Raw genomic sequence first — 17415 nt, 5'->3', positions numbered from 1 at the left:
AGTAGTAGTACCATCTGTACTAATGTATGTTTTTTCTTCTATGGTTTGAAGAGTATTAAATTGAGAACAGATTTCTTGTAACTATATAAAAAATCATTTTGTTTCTCTTTCTTTTTTCAAGAATTTATTATATTTTTTATGGAATAATTCTATCAACCTGGGTTGGAAGGTTTTAAGATACCATTCCCTAATTCCCGGATTTTCTGGAGCAAGATAATCTTGTTTGATATAATTAATATCTATTTTTCTCTTTTTTCTTTCTAATTTAGCAGCTAAGTATGCTTCTAAATATGCATCATTTATATCATCTAGATATGTATCATTATCTTGAATATCATCTTCATCTTCTACTTGTAATGTAAGTATTTGAAATTCAGCTAGGTCAGGTTCAGATGTATACGTGGGAATGATTACATGATCAGCTGTTCTTTTGACTCCTTGTAATTGGAAGTCTTAAGATGTTGTAGGTATTGATAGAGAAGAAAGTATTATAACATCGGGAGTAGTATGACAAAATTTTTTAGCAGGTATTAATGGGGTTTTATTTCTTTTCCTATTAATATTTATATCATCTTATACTATAGGCTGTTGAAATTTTATTTCAATATTTCCATCTTGATGTTCTATTATTTGGTTTGGAATATTATTCACAGGTACTTCCTTGGGTTGGTTTGCATTTTGCAATGCCCATGATTGAGGTAGAATAATATCGGACCAAGTAATGGTTTTTGGTATATACGTATTTGATTTTTCTATATTAGTTTGGAATAATATAGTTTGATCCTTCTTATCAACATGCATAATATTAGGACAGAGAGTGTTCATTACTTTATAATAAATTATGTATACTGTTGCTAAATTCTGAGAACCATGTGACATATTAAATCCATGAGTTTTCAAATTTATAGTTAATATATCTAATATATTTGGGTCCGTTAATGAAATTGAAAATTTTGAAAAGCAATTAAAATATATGGGTCCACTACATAAGCTGGATTCCACCATGCCTAGGAGTGAATCTGAGAACTTATTGTGTCTTGTATCTCTTAGGCATACAAGCACTGAAGTGTTTAACCCTAGACGGGTTAAAGGTTTAATGGCTATCTGTATTAATCCAATGTGTAAATATTTATAATTATTTTCCTTATGTTTTTCAATAATTTTTCTTGATAGTAGTTGAAAGTCTTCCTGGTTTTGAGTTACTGATAGACTTTCCTCTACTGTTTTTATAGCATAACCTAATTTGAATTTCAATGATCCTTTCTGATAAATATCTTTTATTGGTACTTTTGGAATATTCCAATTTTGGATGTGATGTTCAATATCATTGATGATGATCTCTTCTTTATTTTTAACTTTTAAGGTTTGAGATTGAGTTGCAGTATTACCTTTAAGATTTCTAATTAAATTTGTCATCTGTAGATTGCGGATAATGACAATCTGGACGATCAAGGATCCAGCGTGTTCCCCTAAGCGGCTCTTCCTGGCCTTGGCGGGTACTTTGCCTAGACTTTTCCTTTCGTCTATTGCCTTAACTCTAGGACCAACTTTCTTAGATATAAATTTAAGTAGGTTTCTACAGTAATATATATATATATATATATATATATATATATATATATATATATATATATATATATATATATATGGAAAAGTCTTTCCAACGCTTATAAGTGAAAATGAATAGTGATTTCACCTACCCTTATCACCGTACAAATCGAAATGATTTGAAATTTGAAGAGTATGTACATCTTACTGAGGCACATCTAATAAAAATATAAAAAAAATTATCCGTGAAAAATAAATTGACCAAAATACCCCCAAAACATTTCAGGGGTATTTTGGTTAATGTTTTTCATGTAAACTATTTTTTTAGAATTTTAGAATATTCCTTTATTTTTGATTAATACAAGCTCCAAATTTCAGATCATTCTGATTTGTAGAAAAAAATAAAAAAATAAAATACTACCGGACAATCGTGATCGCACGATGAAATTTGGATGGTGATAGGTGTAGGCAAAATCACTGCTTATTTTTACTTATAGGCGTTGCGTAGTGTTTTCATATATATATATATATATATATATATATCACACGAGAAAGAGAGAGAGGTTTAACTTTCAAAAAAAAAAAAAAAAAGGAGAAGGGTTGGGGCACACAACCACAACGAGTGAGAGAAATACAGCCACAACCACGGATAGAGAGATGGGTCTCTTTGCCCCAATCTTAGAGAGAGAGGTGGAGAGAGAATTACTGTGGGAAAGAAAGAGAAAGAGAAAGAGAAGACTTGTTGCTATTGCATAAAGCTTTAGAACAAATTATCGTTTAATGTACAAATCGGCTTAGTTTTATAATAAATCGGCTGATTAATGCACTATATGAAAATATATAATCAATAGAATCGAGTAAACTCGCGATACCGACACAGAGATAGTTGGCCGAGATTTTGAAAAATGATTTTATCTTAGTCGCATCAAATAACTGCTCAAGAACCTCAAGTCATCCCTTCATTCAGCCCACGAGAATAGCAAACCAAAAAAGGCAGTCAACTCTACAATTTTAGAGTTTGCAATGTATTGCCCATCTTCATTAATTTCATAAATAAAGGACAACTGGGGACGTCGACGTGGGGAGTCGAATCGGCGTTTCAGGGTCAAGGCTGTCGACATTTTCTCCTCAAGGTACGAGTGTAAATTGGGCATCCTTTTAGGGGCATTTAAATCTTTTCCAATAGATTGAAAAAGACAAGCTAAAAGATTTCTTACTCCACCTGTACTATTTGTTTACGCCCTCAAATGAAATTGGGATACTTTTTAGATCTTAAACTCAACGTGTCACACGGTTCCTATGAGTCCACGGCATCATTCCTATGTAGAAATACGGGCTTCTTAATAATTTATTTTAAAAATGAATTTTAATCTTAATTTTTAGAGATTATATAATATTTAAAATTGTTATTCTGTAAAAATAAATAAACTTTAAAAACAAAAAAAAAAATTTAAAAAAAAAATCTTGAACAGTTGATTTTACTTTTGAGGCCCGGTGGACGGCGTAGATAAGCCCGCATAGTAACCGGTGCGAGCTTGGGCGCACCGAACAATTTTTTCATAAACTAGTCCCAATAAAAAGTTCTCAAATAAAGTCTCTATATGCTAACTATGCTCCAACAGGATGTTTGTTGTGCATATACTCCCTCTCACAAAACACCTATTTAAGAAAAAAACAATTTAGTTTAAATTTTTTACAACCACATAAGAATTACTGGAATACTTTAAAAAGAAAAGTATCTCCAAAATTTGAGATCTAAACAAAATCCGCATGGGTTTTGCCTGAGGCAGTAAATTGATAGTGTACTCCCTAGGGAGTAGTGAACCTCTTAGGTAATAGAAAAACCGAATGACTCAAGATTGAATAGAGATGATCAAAATTTTCAAAGGATAGATCTAAATTTCATGAAACTTAAAATTCATTTTTTTTTTGTTTTCTTTGCCTAAGGTGTTCTCGGTGAGGGAGTAAATACACAGTATACTCCCACAAGAACATAGAAAAATCCTTTTTATTAATACATCACCATTCTTTCATAAAATAATTAAAACAAGATCGCTATAGTCAAATTTATTTTTAAAAAAAACTATCTCAAACTTTTAAAATAATGTTATATATAACCCCACTATTTTCTTTCTTGGCAATCCCTGAAATTTTTATACCACGTACCAATCACAATATTGTTTTTTTTTTTTCAACCACCCAGTTTAGTGCAAAAGTTATGCCCAAATTATCCTCTTTTTGGTGCTGTTTCCACTTTCTTTCTGTAAGCTAGATGGGTTAAAATGAAGAGTATTTTGTTTAAAAACATAAACTTTTTTTTACTTGCAGTTGGTTGTAATGAAAAATAACATTGGGGTTAATAGTGTGGTATCAATAATGTTTGATAAAAATGTGTAAAATGTACAAATTAGGGGTTGCTTATAATATTTTCAAATTTTTATAGAGAAACTCTATCAAAATTTTTAGAGCTAGAAACCATATCAATTTTTGAGTTTTTAGAGGGGGAAATCTCTTAAATTTTTGGATTCCTTGAGAGAGAGAAGGGATGGAAAAGAATGGAGTATTTTAGTTATGAAAAACATAATATTTAAAAAAGGGTGCGGTTTGTACATAGCCAAGGCTCTAAACAATTCAAATAACGCCCACTTTCAAATAGTATCGAGAAATGTGGATTTAATATTGGAAATCTCTGTGATAGCCTTAAACTATATTTTCATCTTTAATTATAAAATTTAAAGCTTAAAAAATATTTTAGATCGAACATATCTATTAAAACTTGAAACTATTGAAAATTGACAGTAAAAAAATAAGTTACAAGATGCATTATTTCCAAAACTTGAAATTCATTTTTTCTCATGTCCATGCATCTTGATGTCGAGGTTGATCAATTTGAAGATATTTGGGGGTCAAAACAATATCTTCTAGTTTAATTTTTGAGGTGGGCTCTAATTTAATTGTTTACAGCCTTGGCTCTTCATAAAATTTTTTTCTTAAAAAAAATACTATCTCACTTGGAGGGTGGATGCAAAAATAAATAATATTTACTTTTAGTGGAATTTTCGTGGGCTCTAATTTAATTGTTTAGAGCCTCGGCTCAATATAAATTTTTTTATCTTAAAAAGAAATTATCTGACTTGAATGCCAAAAAAAATAATAGTAGACTCAACAGTTTGGTTTAAAAAAGCATGACATATATTGGAAGTTCGATATCTACGATACTTTCCATTTACTACTTTCTAGATATCCAATCACCACCCTCCAATATAGGGGTATTTTCGTCAATTGATGTAGAAAAATGCTAGCTTTCCGTCCAGTTCCAAAACTACGAGAAGCCATTTTCACCGGCCACTTATAAAAGGAAACCGGGGGCATTTTAGTAAAATATCCCATTCAGTCCCGGTCTTCAAACTCATCGCCAATTTCCTAGGGCCCCGGCCCCGTCGTATTTTCCGCCTATAAATTCACAGCACCCAACGTTTCGGTGTTGTATTCCAGGAATCTCTCCATCTTACTTTTTTTTCCATCCCATTTTTTTCTCTCTAGTCATTTAAGCTTATATCACTCTATTTATTTTATGATGACTCGCCCACTGTTTCTCTATTTATTTATAACCACTCTTTCTTTCGTTTCTCTTTCTACTTGAGTCGGTATTTTTACAGTATCTTTATTTTTTTCCCTTACGAACAGGTTTTTTTTTTCTATTCTTGTTCGTCTGTAAATTCTTTTCCCAAGGTCCGACACGGAGATCTACTGCATGTCAACCTGCTTAAATTTTTGCCAGCGGTGCATCGGTGAAGGTGATCTTCTCGCTCCACTTTATCTTCTATTTATATTCTCTTCTATTTCCAAAGTTCCAGAGAGATGACTTGGTGTTTCAAATGCAGGGTTCCCTGTGCATAAGTTTTCTCTTGAATTGGCGTGATTCTTTTCCTTCTGCTGTGTTTTTAGGTCGAGTTCAGTCATTAACTTTCTTTAACTTCTCTGTTGTTGTCGTTTCGATTGTGCTGGAGATCGATTCAATTTTCATTCGAACTTGTTTTGCTTCTCTTATTTTGTAAAATCTCTGAAGAAGTGCTTAGAAGCTTTGATCTCTATTGGAAGTTCCATTGAATTCGAGCTGGCTTTTCTACTGATTCGGAAGCTCTTTCGATTTTTCATTAGAGCTGTTCTTTTGCCCAACAAATGATCACGAGGTGTTTTTACATTCTGTTAATTCAAGAATTTGAAAATTAGATCCATTCCCACTTATTTTCCTTCCCAAATGTTGAGTTTTGATGTTTCAATGAATTTGAATAGCTTCATTTTTTTTTTTCTCTCCCCCTATTTGCTTGTTCCTAGTACAATTTTATTAGCAAAACAATTTTTTGTCAGTTCACTAAAACAGAGAAAAGCAATTTATCTTTGAGTGGTTTTACATGCAGTGTATTTAGCCTTGCTAGTAGCAGGCTTTTGTCATACTTTTCCCTGTCAAAAAGCCTTTGATTGTTTCCTTTTTTGAAAAAAAAGAAAAAAAGCTATTGAATCCAATTATTACCATCAGGTAAATCCCTTTCCCCCCTTTGCTTTATTTTGCCATGAACATGTCTCTTTTATTCCATACATTATCTGTCAATGAAAATAAATAATATTTCTTTAACTCATGGTTCTATTTCTCGAAGTACCCATTTCTCTTTCGAAAGTGCTTTATTTTCTGTTCAATTGATATCCTAATATTAGGAAATGTATCTGCTGTACTTTCATCATGGGTGATGTCCTAAGGCCTTCTGTTTTTGTTTCTTTCTTGTGTTTTTGGAGGAGCAAATTGGTGTTTTGCAAAGCGAAAGTTTGATCATAGGAACATTTCTTTTTGGAAATCTGTTTGACTGGTTCTAGTCAATGTCTCAGCCGTTTCGTGTGAACAGATGCTTGATTTTGAATACCTCTTGCTACTTCTTGTTACGTGTTTGTGTATAACATTTCCTTCTTTTCCCTGTACTTTTTTCTTTATATTTTACTTTGTATAACTCCTTTTTTCCCTTTATTTTTATTTTATTTTTCTCTTTTTTTTTTTTTTAAACAAGCACACATATAAATTTCCTCCCTTTATTTGTATTTTATTTTACTTTTTTTTTTTTTTTGTGAAACAAGCATTCCTGCTACGTTTGCCCGAGAAATTTGGAAAATAATAGAAGGTTTATGTTTTGACTTACCTTAGCTTCCACTCAATCTGAAATTCATTAAAATATTTTGTTTTCTGTTAAAGGTGGCTTCCATACTTTTTGTCTTTTTAATTTTTCTCAATTTTTTGCCAACTCGAAGTAGTTGGGAAAAGGCGATGATGGATTTTTCTAAATTTTTAGTAATTAATATGTTTGTGGTACCTGCCTGTGGTTTGACTGCAAGTTTGCTAAATATTCTAGTAGTGAATCTCAGAAGATACTTTCTATTTGAAATTTCTATCTTGAAAATTCTATTGTTCTATGGTTCAGACTTTAGAGGGATTTTTCAGGTTTCTACTTTGTCCTTGCTTTCCTGAATCTCCGGTATTTCTTGATTTGAAATTGTCTTTCTTGATTTGGAATTATTTTCTTCTTTTTGTTTTTTTCGAAGGCTTTGCTGGGAATATCAGAAGTTGATTTCTTCATGTATTTGCTTTTAATTTTGCTTTGTGTTTTTTTTGTTTTTCTTTATGTGTGTATATAGTCATGTCTTCTGTAATTTTCATTAAAATTTTCTCAAGAGCTGCTTGCAGATTTGATCTTTTTTCTGAAATACTTCACAATTAGCCATTTCTGTTTTCTAAAGTGCTTGTAATTTGAATTTTATTGTGTTTCCTTTTTCATTTATTTCCTCCTCTCCATAAGAGTTTGCTTTCTCTATAGCAAAACTGAAAATTTGATTCCTGAGATATGTTCTATTTGTTGGGACCACTAGAATATTGACTCACGTTTGTCATAGTTGTCTATAGGGGTGGTGAGGTGCTGGTCGCTGTATCCTGAAAATCAGTTCGTGTGAAGTATTCAGAACCTTGTGGTGGTCTCTTTCATTTAAACATAAAAGTGAGAAGGCAATCATGCCTGCACAGATGGCAGAATTTGACTGTGAGAGTGTTATAGAAGCATTTGAAGTGGCTACAAAAGATGCGGAAAGGGTCCAGAGAGAGACTCTGAGGAGGATTCTTGAGGAGAATGGTGAAACAGAGTACTTGCAGGAATGGGGTCTCAGAGGAAGGACAGATCCTGAGAGTTTTAAGGCTTGTATTCCTTTGGCAACGCATCAGGATCTAGAGCAGTATATCCATAGAATTGTAGATGGGGATACCAGGCCTATACTTACCGGAAAAACTGTGACAACCATATCATTAAGGTAACTTATCAGATCAATTTATTTAGTTGCATGTAAAATCTGAATAGAAATATTGGAGATTTTTTAAAAGGGGAAATACTGTCTCCAGAGTAAATGAAGAAAACCTGATATTTGGAAAATTTAGGGTTGTTTAATATCCTTTCTTTTGTGTTTGGCGAATTTTGATTCTCAGTTGTTTCTTGCAGTTCTGGGACTACTCAAGGAAAACCCAAGTTTGTACCTTTCAATGAGGAATTGCTTGAGAACACAATGCAGGTGTTTCAGACTGCATTTGCTTTCAGGAATAGGTATGCGAATTCTGATCTGTATGTATGCATAATTGTGTATAGGTATATGTATAAGAGTTTAGGTACGTGTTAACAATTAGTCCTAAATGAAAGATTATTTAGCCTGGGGCCAATATCCAAGTGAGTGCTTTGAGTGATCCTGACTTTATTCCATTGATATAGTTCTTTTATAAAACTTCTCCTCTGAAGATTATTATTATTATTGTTATTATTATTAGTTTTAACTCTCCGACTCTCCAGGTTTGTCAATTTTAGTTATTAGTTATCATTTAATATCTGATGAGAGTCCTTTGTGAGATTTTGAGTGCCTTGTGCCTTGTGGCTACTAAATCATATCACGTATTCATGCCGCACCAGCTTCTAGTGTTTTTTCTTTAGTCGTTTCAGTTATCTATTGCATACTGCCTGATTCATATGGACCAAATGACTTCCTACATATGTAATTGACTGATTCATATTAATTCAAGCTTTAATTTTACAGAGAATTCCCAGTCACGAATGGGAAAGCCCTGCAATTTATCTACAGCAGCAAGCAGTTCAAAACCAAGGGGGGCCTTGCAGCTGGAACTGCCACAACAAATGTGTTTCGGAGCGAACGTTTCAAGAAAACAATGAATGCCATTCAGTCCCAATGTTGTAGCCCTGATGAAGTCATATTTGGACCTGATTTCCAACAAGCTCTCTATTGTCATTTACTTTGTGGCCTAGTCTTCTCTAACGAGATACAGTATGTGGCTTCCACATTTGCCCACAGCCTCGTGCATGCTTTTCGAACTTTTGAACAACTATGGGAAGAGTTATGCATGGATATAAGGGAAGGAGAGATCAGCAATAGAATTACTGTTCCTTCCATTAGAACAGCTGTTAGTAAATTACTAAAAGCTGACCCCCAATTGGCCAATTCCATTTATGACAAGTGCAGTAAGTTGAAATCCAATGACTGGTATGGACTAATTCCTGAGCTTTGGCCAAATGCTAAGTATTTGTACGGGATCATGACTGGGGCCATGGAGCCTTATCTTAAAAAGTTGAGGCACTATGCTGGTAGCTTGCCCTTAGTGAGTTCAGATTTTGGGTCTTCCGAGGGGTGGATTGGTGTAAATGTCGACTCGAGATTGCCCCCTGAAAAGGTTACATTTACTGTGCTTCCTGATATTGGGTACTTTGAATTTATCCCTCTCAAGAAAGAAGAGGTTGAGGACCAGGTCTTTGAACAAAATGCAGCCAATGCCCATTACTTGGAAATTGAGCCTATTGGTCTCACAGAAGTGAAGGTTGGGGAAGAGTATGAGATCATCCTCACTAATTTTGCAGGTAACGGCCTTTTGGCTCGCTTCCCCATCACATTTAAATTCAATGTTTTTATTCGTGGTGTTGCTGTTATATTATTGCTTTTGTTTCTTCGTCATTTCAGGTCCACTTTTAGAACTATTAGTTCTTGAGTATGTGTGTGTGTGTTTTAGACATAGAGAGGGAGGGAGAACACTAAGCATGTAATCATAGGTATATAAAATCAGTTTCCAGTCAGAATTTAGACTTTAGGAAAATCAGTTTCTATTGAAGTTGTTCTAATTTCTTTAGATAATCTTAGATTATCGAAGTTCTCTACGTCAAGAAAATTGATTTCCATTGGAAATCTTGGTTCCTTATCTCTTAAGGAGTTTATTAGCTTCCCAGCACTGCATATAATCTTACAGTTTAGTGAGGCTGTGCATCAGAAAACATATACACACAGCGCTTTATAATAGAGTATGGATTGGTTGCGACTTAGAATTAGCATTCATTTTTAAATCGAACAGAGATAAAAACTGGCAAATAGAGTTTAGCTTTATTTCTAAGCTATTTTCTGTAACGAACTGGCAAATAGAAATTGGCACTTATTTCCAAGTCAATTTTTGTAAACAACCGGCCGATAAAGTTTGCATTCATATTTAAGTTGATCTGAGTAAACAAGTTGCGAATATCTGGAAGGTGGGGTTGGTTATTTTGAGTATTCAAAGTTAAGATTCTGCAGAGATCCTTAGAGTAGTGTTGTCGTCCCATGGATTCCCACCTCAAAAAGAAGAGATCCAGTGCTGCTACAACAATTAGCACTAATTTGTTTTTACTTCTCTTCTATCTGTTATAGTCGTCCATGCACACACTTTGGCAGCAACATTTTTCACCCTAAACCGCTGTATAGACTAGTTTACACGTCGGCCAACTCGGGTTTCGATTTATCTGAATGGACGGCTTGGAGATTGGGCAGGTTAGGTCACCACATGTCTAACCCTACCATTAAGGATCTAATATGATAATGTATGTAATAGTGATGATGATCATGTCAATGGCTTTGTAAATTGAACAAAATGTCAATTGTTAGATCATTATTTATTTGAGATAGACCATAACTTGCCTGGACTATTAGCCTTTAAAGTAGGACCCATCCATGACTCTGCGTCACGATTGGGCCGATATTACAGCTATTCAAGCTTCTTTTCAAATGTTTTGGGCCTGCATGAACATTGTGATTGGTTAAAGTTTGAGAGGGTCTATGCCAATTTGGAAAATCTGTGCTTTGGAACCATATGTTAGGTATGAGATTGACAATTATTAAATGGAAAAAGTTCAAACCATGAGCTAAGTATGTGAATATAAAAACTTGCATATTTTTACTACTTTGATAGGAGTGCTTGGTATAATACTAATATCACAACAGGTCCCAGCAAAACATTTAAAAAATCCAAAGGGAAGATATTTCAGATTTAGCCAAGGATATTCTTAATTGATCCACTAATGCAAAATTAAAACAAATGAATGGAGACTTCTGATTAAAAAGCTCTAGTTTTGTGAATGATGTGCACTTGAAGAGAGGCTCTTTTGTGGCGTTCTTTTCACCTTTTGTTCCAATGAGATTGGGCTTTCCTTTTTTGCATGCAATGAAGCCCAACTTTGGCATATTTGTTGGTAATATTTGGGTCAAGCCATCTCCATGTGTGACATTGTTTTTGAGTGGTTTGTCCCCTTAGGCTCTTCTCCTGCTTTCTCATTCAAGTGAACCTCTTTTCTTTGTTGTACTTTTACCTGCCACCCTTTTCAGTAGTTTATAAGGTAAAAATTGCTGACTTGACTTTAGAAAGAAAAATAAAAGGAAATATATAATAAGTGTATATCCTATGCTCCTACGGGCACAAACTGTGTATCTACTCCCTCACACAAAACACTTAGAAAAAAAATTTGTCTAAAATTTTGGGAACCACATCTAGATGATTATTTTCAAAAGAAAGAAAATTTGAGTTTTGTGATACTTAGATGTAGCCCTTTAAAAAATGAACGGTCCCTATTTACTGAGATTAGCATATGGGATAATCCCCAAAATATGATATCTAAAAAGAACCCTACTATGTACTATACCCCTGGGGGTAACAGGTAAACAGATAGTATACTCCAGTGGGAATAGGAAATCTGTAAATAGATAGTATACTCCAGTGGGACTAGGAAATCTTTTGTCCCCAAAATATGATATCTAAAAAATACCCTACTATGTACTATACCCCAGGGGGTAACAGGTCAATAGATAGTATACTCCAGTGGGAGTGGGAAATCTTTTGGCTTATATGATTGCCTCTAGACACTTGGAGGTGGTAATAATTAGATGGAAAAGTAGGGTTAAGAGAGAATATTAGCTGGAGCCCAATAAGGGCACAAATAATGATGATATTATAAAGTTGGGTTAGGTTTTGCGGCGTAATTGTGCTTATCGCTTGCTACTTTGTTATAGGGGTGAACAGAGGGATTAGTTAGCTTTAGGTTTATTTTATTGAAATTTAAAACTGTTTATTACCTGCACAATGCTACTTAGTGGGCAGTAAAAGCAGGTGTATGAAAGTGGGGTCACTACTTTTGAAAACCAAGTACACACTTGTAGCAGTATATGTTTTGTTATTGGGTGTGCATGACACAGAGGCACATGCATGCGTGTCTCCCAACGATGACCAAAATAATAAATGAAAATAAAGAGGATAATGGGGACCATTCTTGCCTAAATGGCTCTATGCATTTTTAAGAGATTCTTACAAAAAGTCATTTTTCTTTTTTAAATTAATGCATTGTTTAATATTTGGAAAAAGTTTATATCTTATGGGTATTTTGAAAGGGAAAAGTTTATATAGAGCCGTGGCTCTAAACAATCAAATTTGAGCCTATCTCAAAAATTTCACTAGAAGAGGATGTTTTGATGTTCAAATATCTTCAAATTGATCATCCCGACAACAAGAAGCATGGACACGAGAAAAAAATGGATTCAAGTTTTGGAAATAGTGTATTTTGTAATGCATTTTTGGATCGTCAATTTGATTGTTTAAAGCTTAAGCTTTATACAAACCGCACGCACCCATTTGGAAATGGCTCTAATTTGATTGTTTAGAGCTTAGGCTCTATACAAACCGCACCCATTTGGAAATGGGTAGGTATTGTGTCCCTGTGCTGTAGATTTTTAATAGTTCGGATTGAACCGTCCTCATCCAAGGGCTAAAAATAAATTTTATTTTTTATTTGAAAATATATTAATTTGAAATTTAGGTTGTGGCCTTGTTTAGGGGTGGTTTGGTTATTTTTTATTTAACATATATTTTAATTATTTTTATTTAATTCTATTTATAAAAATAAACGTACAACCTACAATTCAGATAAATATTTTATCTAAATAAAATTACAAATAAAAAATAAAATATGAAATCAATTATTGGCCATTGCCGCCTTTGAAATCTCCACCCGTCCACATCATGTGTGGATACTTTTGCATAAATAAAATCAAAAGTTCCATGTGAAGTATTAAAAGTGTTCATCTGGTTAGTTTGATAAAATTTCTGCTTTTTTTATTTTTATTTTTTCTAGTGCTATGCCATTTCTCCTTCTTTTTGCTTATTTTGCTTCATCCCTTGTGAAAATCGTTAGTCTTCGGTATAGGTGTAATTGTGTAAGATTAGGGAAACTTAAATACAATTGGAGCAATAATAAATTTATTAAAAAAAGGAGGGCATCAGGAAAATAATTCTTATTTTCCTTTTGTATATTATCATTTTCCATTTTTATATAGTTATTGTTTCCCAATAACTACCCGAGTATTTCCCATAAGAAAAAGAAAATTATTTAAAATCTCCCTTTAAAATATGTGGACTGAAAACATTTTCTAAACACTATTTTTCAACTCTTATCTACTTTTTAAGTAGTACTATAACGACGCGTGATTGTCGATCGAAACACTGGCAAAAGTTACAGTGGAAAGAGTCACGGCATCATTATTATAGTAAATAATAATGGCTTTCAACGCCACCCCCTTTTTGGCATTGCATGCGGGGGATCCCGCTAAAGGCCCTACCGTCCTTATTAAATTTCTCTCTCTCTCTCTCTCTCTCTCTATATGTCTCTCTCTTGAACATAATCCTCTCTCTCTCATACTTCTTTAATTTTAATTTCTTCTCCCCACTTTAATACATAAGCATTTTAAAAAAAAAAAAACTTTATATCCTCTATTTTTAGGTTTCATTTATGGATAAACTTAAGGTTTCATTTTAACTCGTAATTTCTTCTCCCTATTTTAATACATAAGCACTTAAAAAAAAAAAAATTTATATCCTCTATTTTTAGATTTCATTTATAGATAAACTTAAGGTTTCAAAACATATCTTCTAACTTCTTGCCACTTTAAATTTATTTTTTAACTTAAACAAATGTGAGAAAGATATGTTCTTTTTAAACTCAATCATTTATCTCTCTGCACTGATATATATCCCAAACTTATATATATCCCAAACTTTTATCTTTTTCCTTTTTTTCCTGTGTCTTTCACTCTCCTTTGGTGTTTCTCCAAATACCTCTCTCTCTCCTTCCGGTAACCTCTCATCTCCATGAAGCTTTTATTTCTCTCTAGAAGTTCGGGATGATGGATTTTAGAAAAGGCATGTCTTTTTAGATTTGTTTGGCCTAAAAAAACAAGTTTAAATTAGCGCACGGGGTTAAAAGAAATAAAATCTACAATTTTTATACCCCAAAATATCTTTTAAAACTTTGGGTCGATTGTGACATTAAACCTAAAAATAAAAGGTATGGAGATATTTTCCCGTTTAAAAAACCAAATGTTTTGAGTAGCTAAACACTTAGATTTGACCATTCAAACGACTGGACAATTTTTATGCAACCACAGGTAAAGGTGTCAATGGACCCGGACCCGACCCAGGACCCAAGGGGCAGACTTGATTCGAGTCCGGGTATGGTCCAAAAAATGGAAGCGATCCGGGTTTGGGTCCAAATCTTGGACCTGAATGCTATTCGGGTCCGAGTTTGGGTATAGGTCAAGTCTGGTAAAATTTTCAGGTCCCAATAAATATATATTAAAATATAATGAAATACATTGATATTTTAATTTTTGGATTGGGTCCAATGGGGTCCAAGTCTGGGCCCAACCAGACCTGATGCCATCCCTAACCTCAGGACATGATATTTCCATGTAGTTCCAAGATGTGCATTGAAATTTCACTTTTAGGTTGGTGTTGACTAGGTCGGATCTTAAAGTCCTAATGATACTCCGAGCTGGGGTTTTGCTGGCGAGAGCTATTATAGTTTTGATTTCAGTGGACCATATAACCTTTCAGATTTTGTTAATCCAAAGGTACACAAAGTTTTTGGTTTTTTAACGGCCCTAATTTAGGGACAGTTGCTTGGGACCATGACCACCCCTAGGATGTTTGGGTACTTGGTTGGGAACAATGCGATCACTATAATTGTCTCCCGCTCGCTTTTCCTGTTGGATGGTGATGGCAATGATCCCAAACCAAGTAGCTAGACATCTTCCCTAAATTATCGCCGTTAAATACTAGGAAAAAGCAGGCCTTATGAATCATAGGAAAAGCTCATTGAAAACGTGAGGAGAATATGATGGTGGTGGTGAGGTAGAAGACGACATTTTAGATTTATCACACAAATCTTGAAGATTCCTCATTTCTCATCTCATTACATTGTCTATCCAATGTAGACACGTAGTTGCAGTAATACACAATTGATTCTGAGAACTAATTCTCTGAGTTGAAACACGCTATTGCAGGGTTGTACAGGTACAGGCTAGGAGACATTGTCAAGGTGATGGGCTTCCACAACAGGTCTCCTAAGCTCCAATTCGTGTGTCGGCGAAGCCTCCTCCTCACAATAAATCTCGACAAGAACACGGAAAAAGACCTTCAGCTTGCTGTGGAGGAGGCCACAAGGCTACTAACCCCATATCGTGTTGAGCTCGTTGATTTCACAAGCTTTGTTGACATGTCCTCTGATCCTGGCCACTATGTCATATTTTGGGAGCTTAATGCTGTCGAAGTTGGGGCCACTCTGCTAGAGTCATGTTGTAGTTCCATGGATCGAGCATTTGTTGATGCAGGCTATGTAAGCTCTCGCAAGGCCGGCCTTATTGGCGCATTAGAGCTGCGGGTGCTCAAAAGGGGCACTTTCCAAAAGATATTGGATCACTATTTGAGCATGGGTGCGGCCGTTAGCCAGTTCAAGATGCCTCGTTGTGTTGGGAGCTCCCACCAGGCAGTGCTGCAGATATTGAACAACAATGTTGTCGAGAATTATTTAAGCACTGCTTTTTAAGTTGGTTTTTAATGGAATGCTTGTCTAGAAGTAGGTTTTCCCAATTCTTTCTTTCTTTTCTTAAGAACAAGAGGGTAGCTTTCATGTATCTACAAGTATAGGAATCAAGATTTGAAGTGTGTTTTTTGTTCCAGCGATACTTTTCATAGTAGGATAATGGTGCTTCTAGACATTTCACATGCTACGAAAGGCGAAACTTCTTCAGAATCAGATTGGTGAGTCAGGTTGGCCACCCATTGGTTCCTAGCCGGATCACCGGTTCTCCACAATTGTTACCTACTAAAAATAAGAAAACATCAAATACCCCTGAAAACCCGTAGGAACATCAGCAATTCGAAGCTGGCTCAATAATTTTAAAACAATACTACTATGAGAGCACAATTTAGAAGAGGCATCGCAATTTGAGTGGGATTGTCTTTCTTGTACCAAACGATTTCATGTAAGATTTGTTAGTGTTACATATCTAAAATTCTTTTGTATTTCTTCATGGCTTATAATGGTGTTAACAAAAAGAGAGTGACGATGTTCTTCGAGTGGGATCAAGCTCAATCTCAACATGAAAGATGAGTTACTAATGAACATCGTATGGAGTTGTTATAGCACTAGTGAAATGGATTATCATATGAGCTCAATTTTAGCATTAAATTAATTAACATTGAATTACATTGATATACTGACAAATATCTCTTCTTTCGAAGTCGGTAATGACTCTCAACACTCCCCATCAGCATCACTTCACTATTAACACCAACCTGTACAAAGCCTCTCTCTTTCACAATACTCACCTTTGATGAGTTAAGTCTCTGATTGACAATATTCACTTTTCATGAGTCTGGTGTGTTACTCTCAATTAGGTATATAAAATTTTTCGTGAGTCTAGTGTGTTACTCTCAATTAGGTATAAAATTGGAAAATTTGGAGTTTCAAATCAACCGAAATAAAGTTTTAGAGTGTTTGGTTTTGAAAAAGAAATTTGAAGTATTTCTATTCTTAGCAACACAAAACATTGTTTGGGTCAATCTTTCTGTTCACAAGTGAGATAGGACAATCTTGAATTGCTTAAATTTAACACACCTAAAGCTCACTCAGAATAGCTGCAATGACTATATTTGCCTTATTCTCTTTCAAATTGAAGCAGGGTCACCGACCTTTCACTCTGGTTAGGCTGCCTAACCCAATCTATTTTGTACTTCTTTTATCTTTTCAAACCACTTCCACTCACTTCATCATAGCTATAGCAGATGAACATTAACTTCATCACTATGAAACACCTTTATTGGATTTAAAATTTCGATGATAAATTTTATCGAAGACGTGAAAGTCTGCTCCAACAAGATTTCGCAACTGAAAATAAATGAGATTTCTTAATTTTTTTTGAGAGATTTGTTCTGTATGACCTCATTTGCCGACCTTATCAGTTTCAATGAAAACTTTAGATCAGCCATGTGCTTTATAGTCCCCAAAATGCTCTAAAGAGAGTGGATTTCTGAGAGGTCTTTAGCAGGTGCTTCACGCGCTAAGTTCTATGCTGGGAGTATAATCAGTTAAGACACGGTTGTTTCACAAAGAGGTTACGTGTCAAGGGAGTCTAATACTTTGAGGGCAATACGAG

General features: G+C 34.4%; 1 protein-coding gene across 8 annotated transcripts; it reads left to right on the top strand.

Annotated features, from left to right (window-relative positions):
* The first annotated feature begins 5034 nt into the window (after window positions 1-5034).
* JAR1 (Auxin-responsive GH3 family protein) lies at window positions 5035-15936 on the top strand. Of its 8 annotated transcripts, none has more exons than XM_006833437.4 (5): window positions 5035-5345; window positions 7496-7893; window positions 8079-8180; window positions 8662-9494; window positions 15262-15936. In XM_006833437.4, the coding sequence occupies exons 2-5, from the start codon at window positions 7601-7603 to the stop codon at window positions 15801-15803; spliced, it is 1770 nt and encodes a 589-aa protein (XP_006833500.1). In that variant the 5' UTR covers window positions 5035-5345; window positions 7496-7600; the 3' UTR covers window positions 15804-15936. The 8 variants fall into 8 exon arrangements, with proteins under 8 accessions (XP_006833500.1, XP_011620631.1, XP_020518378.1 ...); XM_011622329.3 differs by having other exon boundaries at window positions 7486-7893; XM_020662719.2 differs by having other exon boundaries at window positions 5035-6088.
* Window positions 15937-17415: the final 1479 nt, after the last annotated feature.

Source organism: Amborella trichopoda, chromosome 1, assembly GCF_054954075.1.
Source record: "Amborella trichopoda isolate Santa Cruz 75 chromosome 1, AtrichopodaSantaCruz75HAP2 v2.0, whole genome shotgun sequence".
Classification (NCBI taxonomy): Eukaryota; Viridiplantae; Streptophyta; class Magnoliopsida; order Amborellales; family Amborellaceae; genus Amborella; species Amborella trichopoda.
This window is presented reverse-complemented; position numbering and strand designations above follow the sequence as displayed.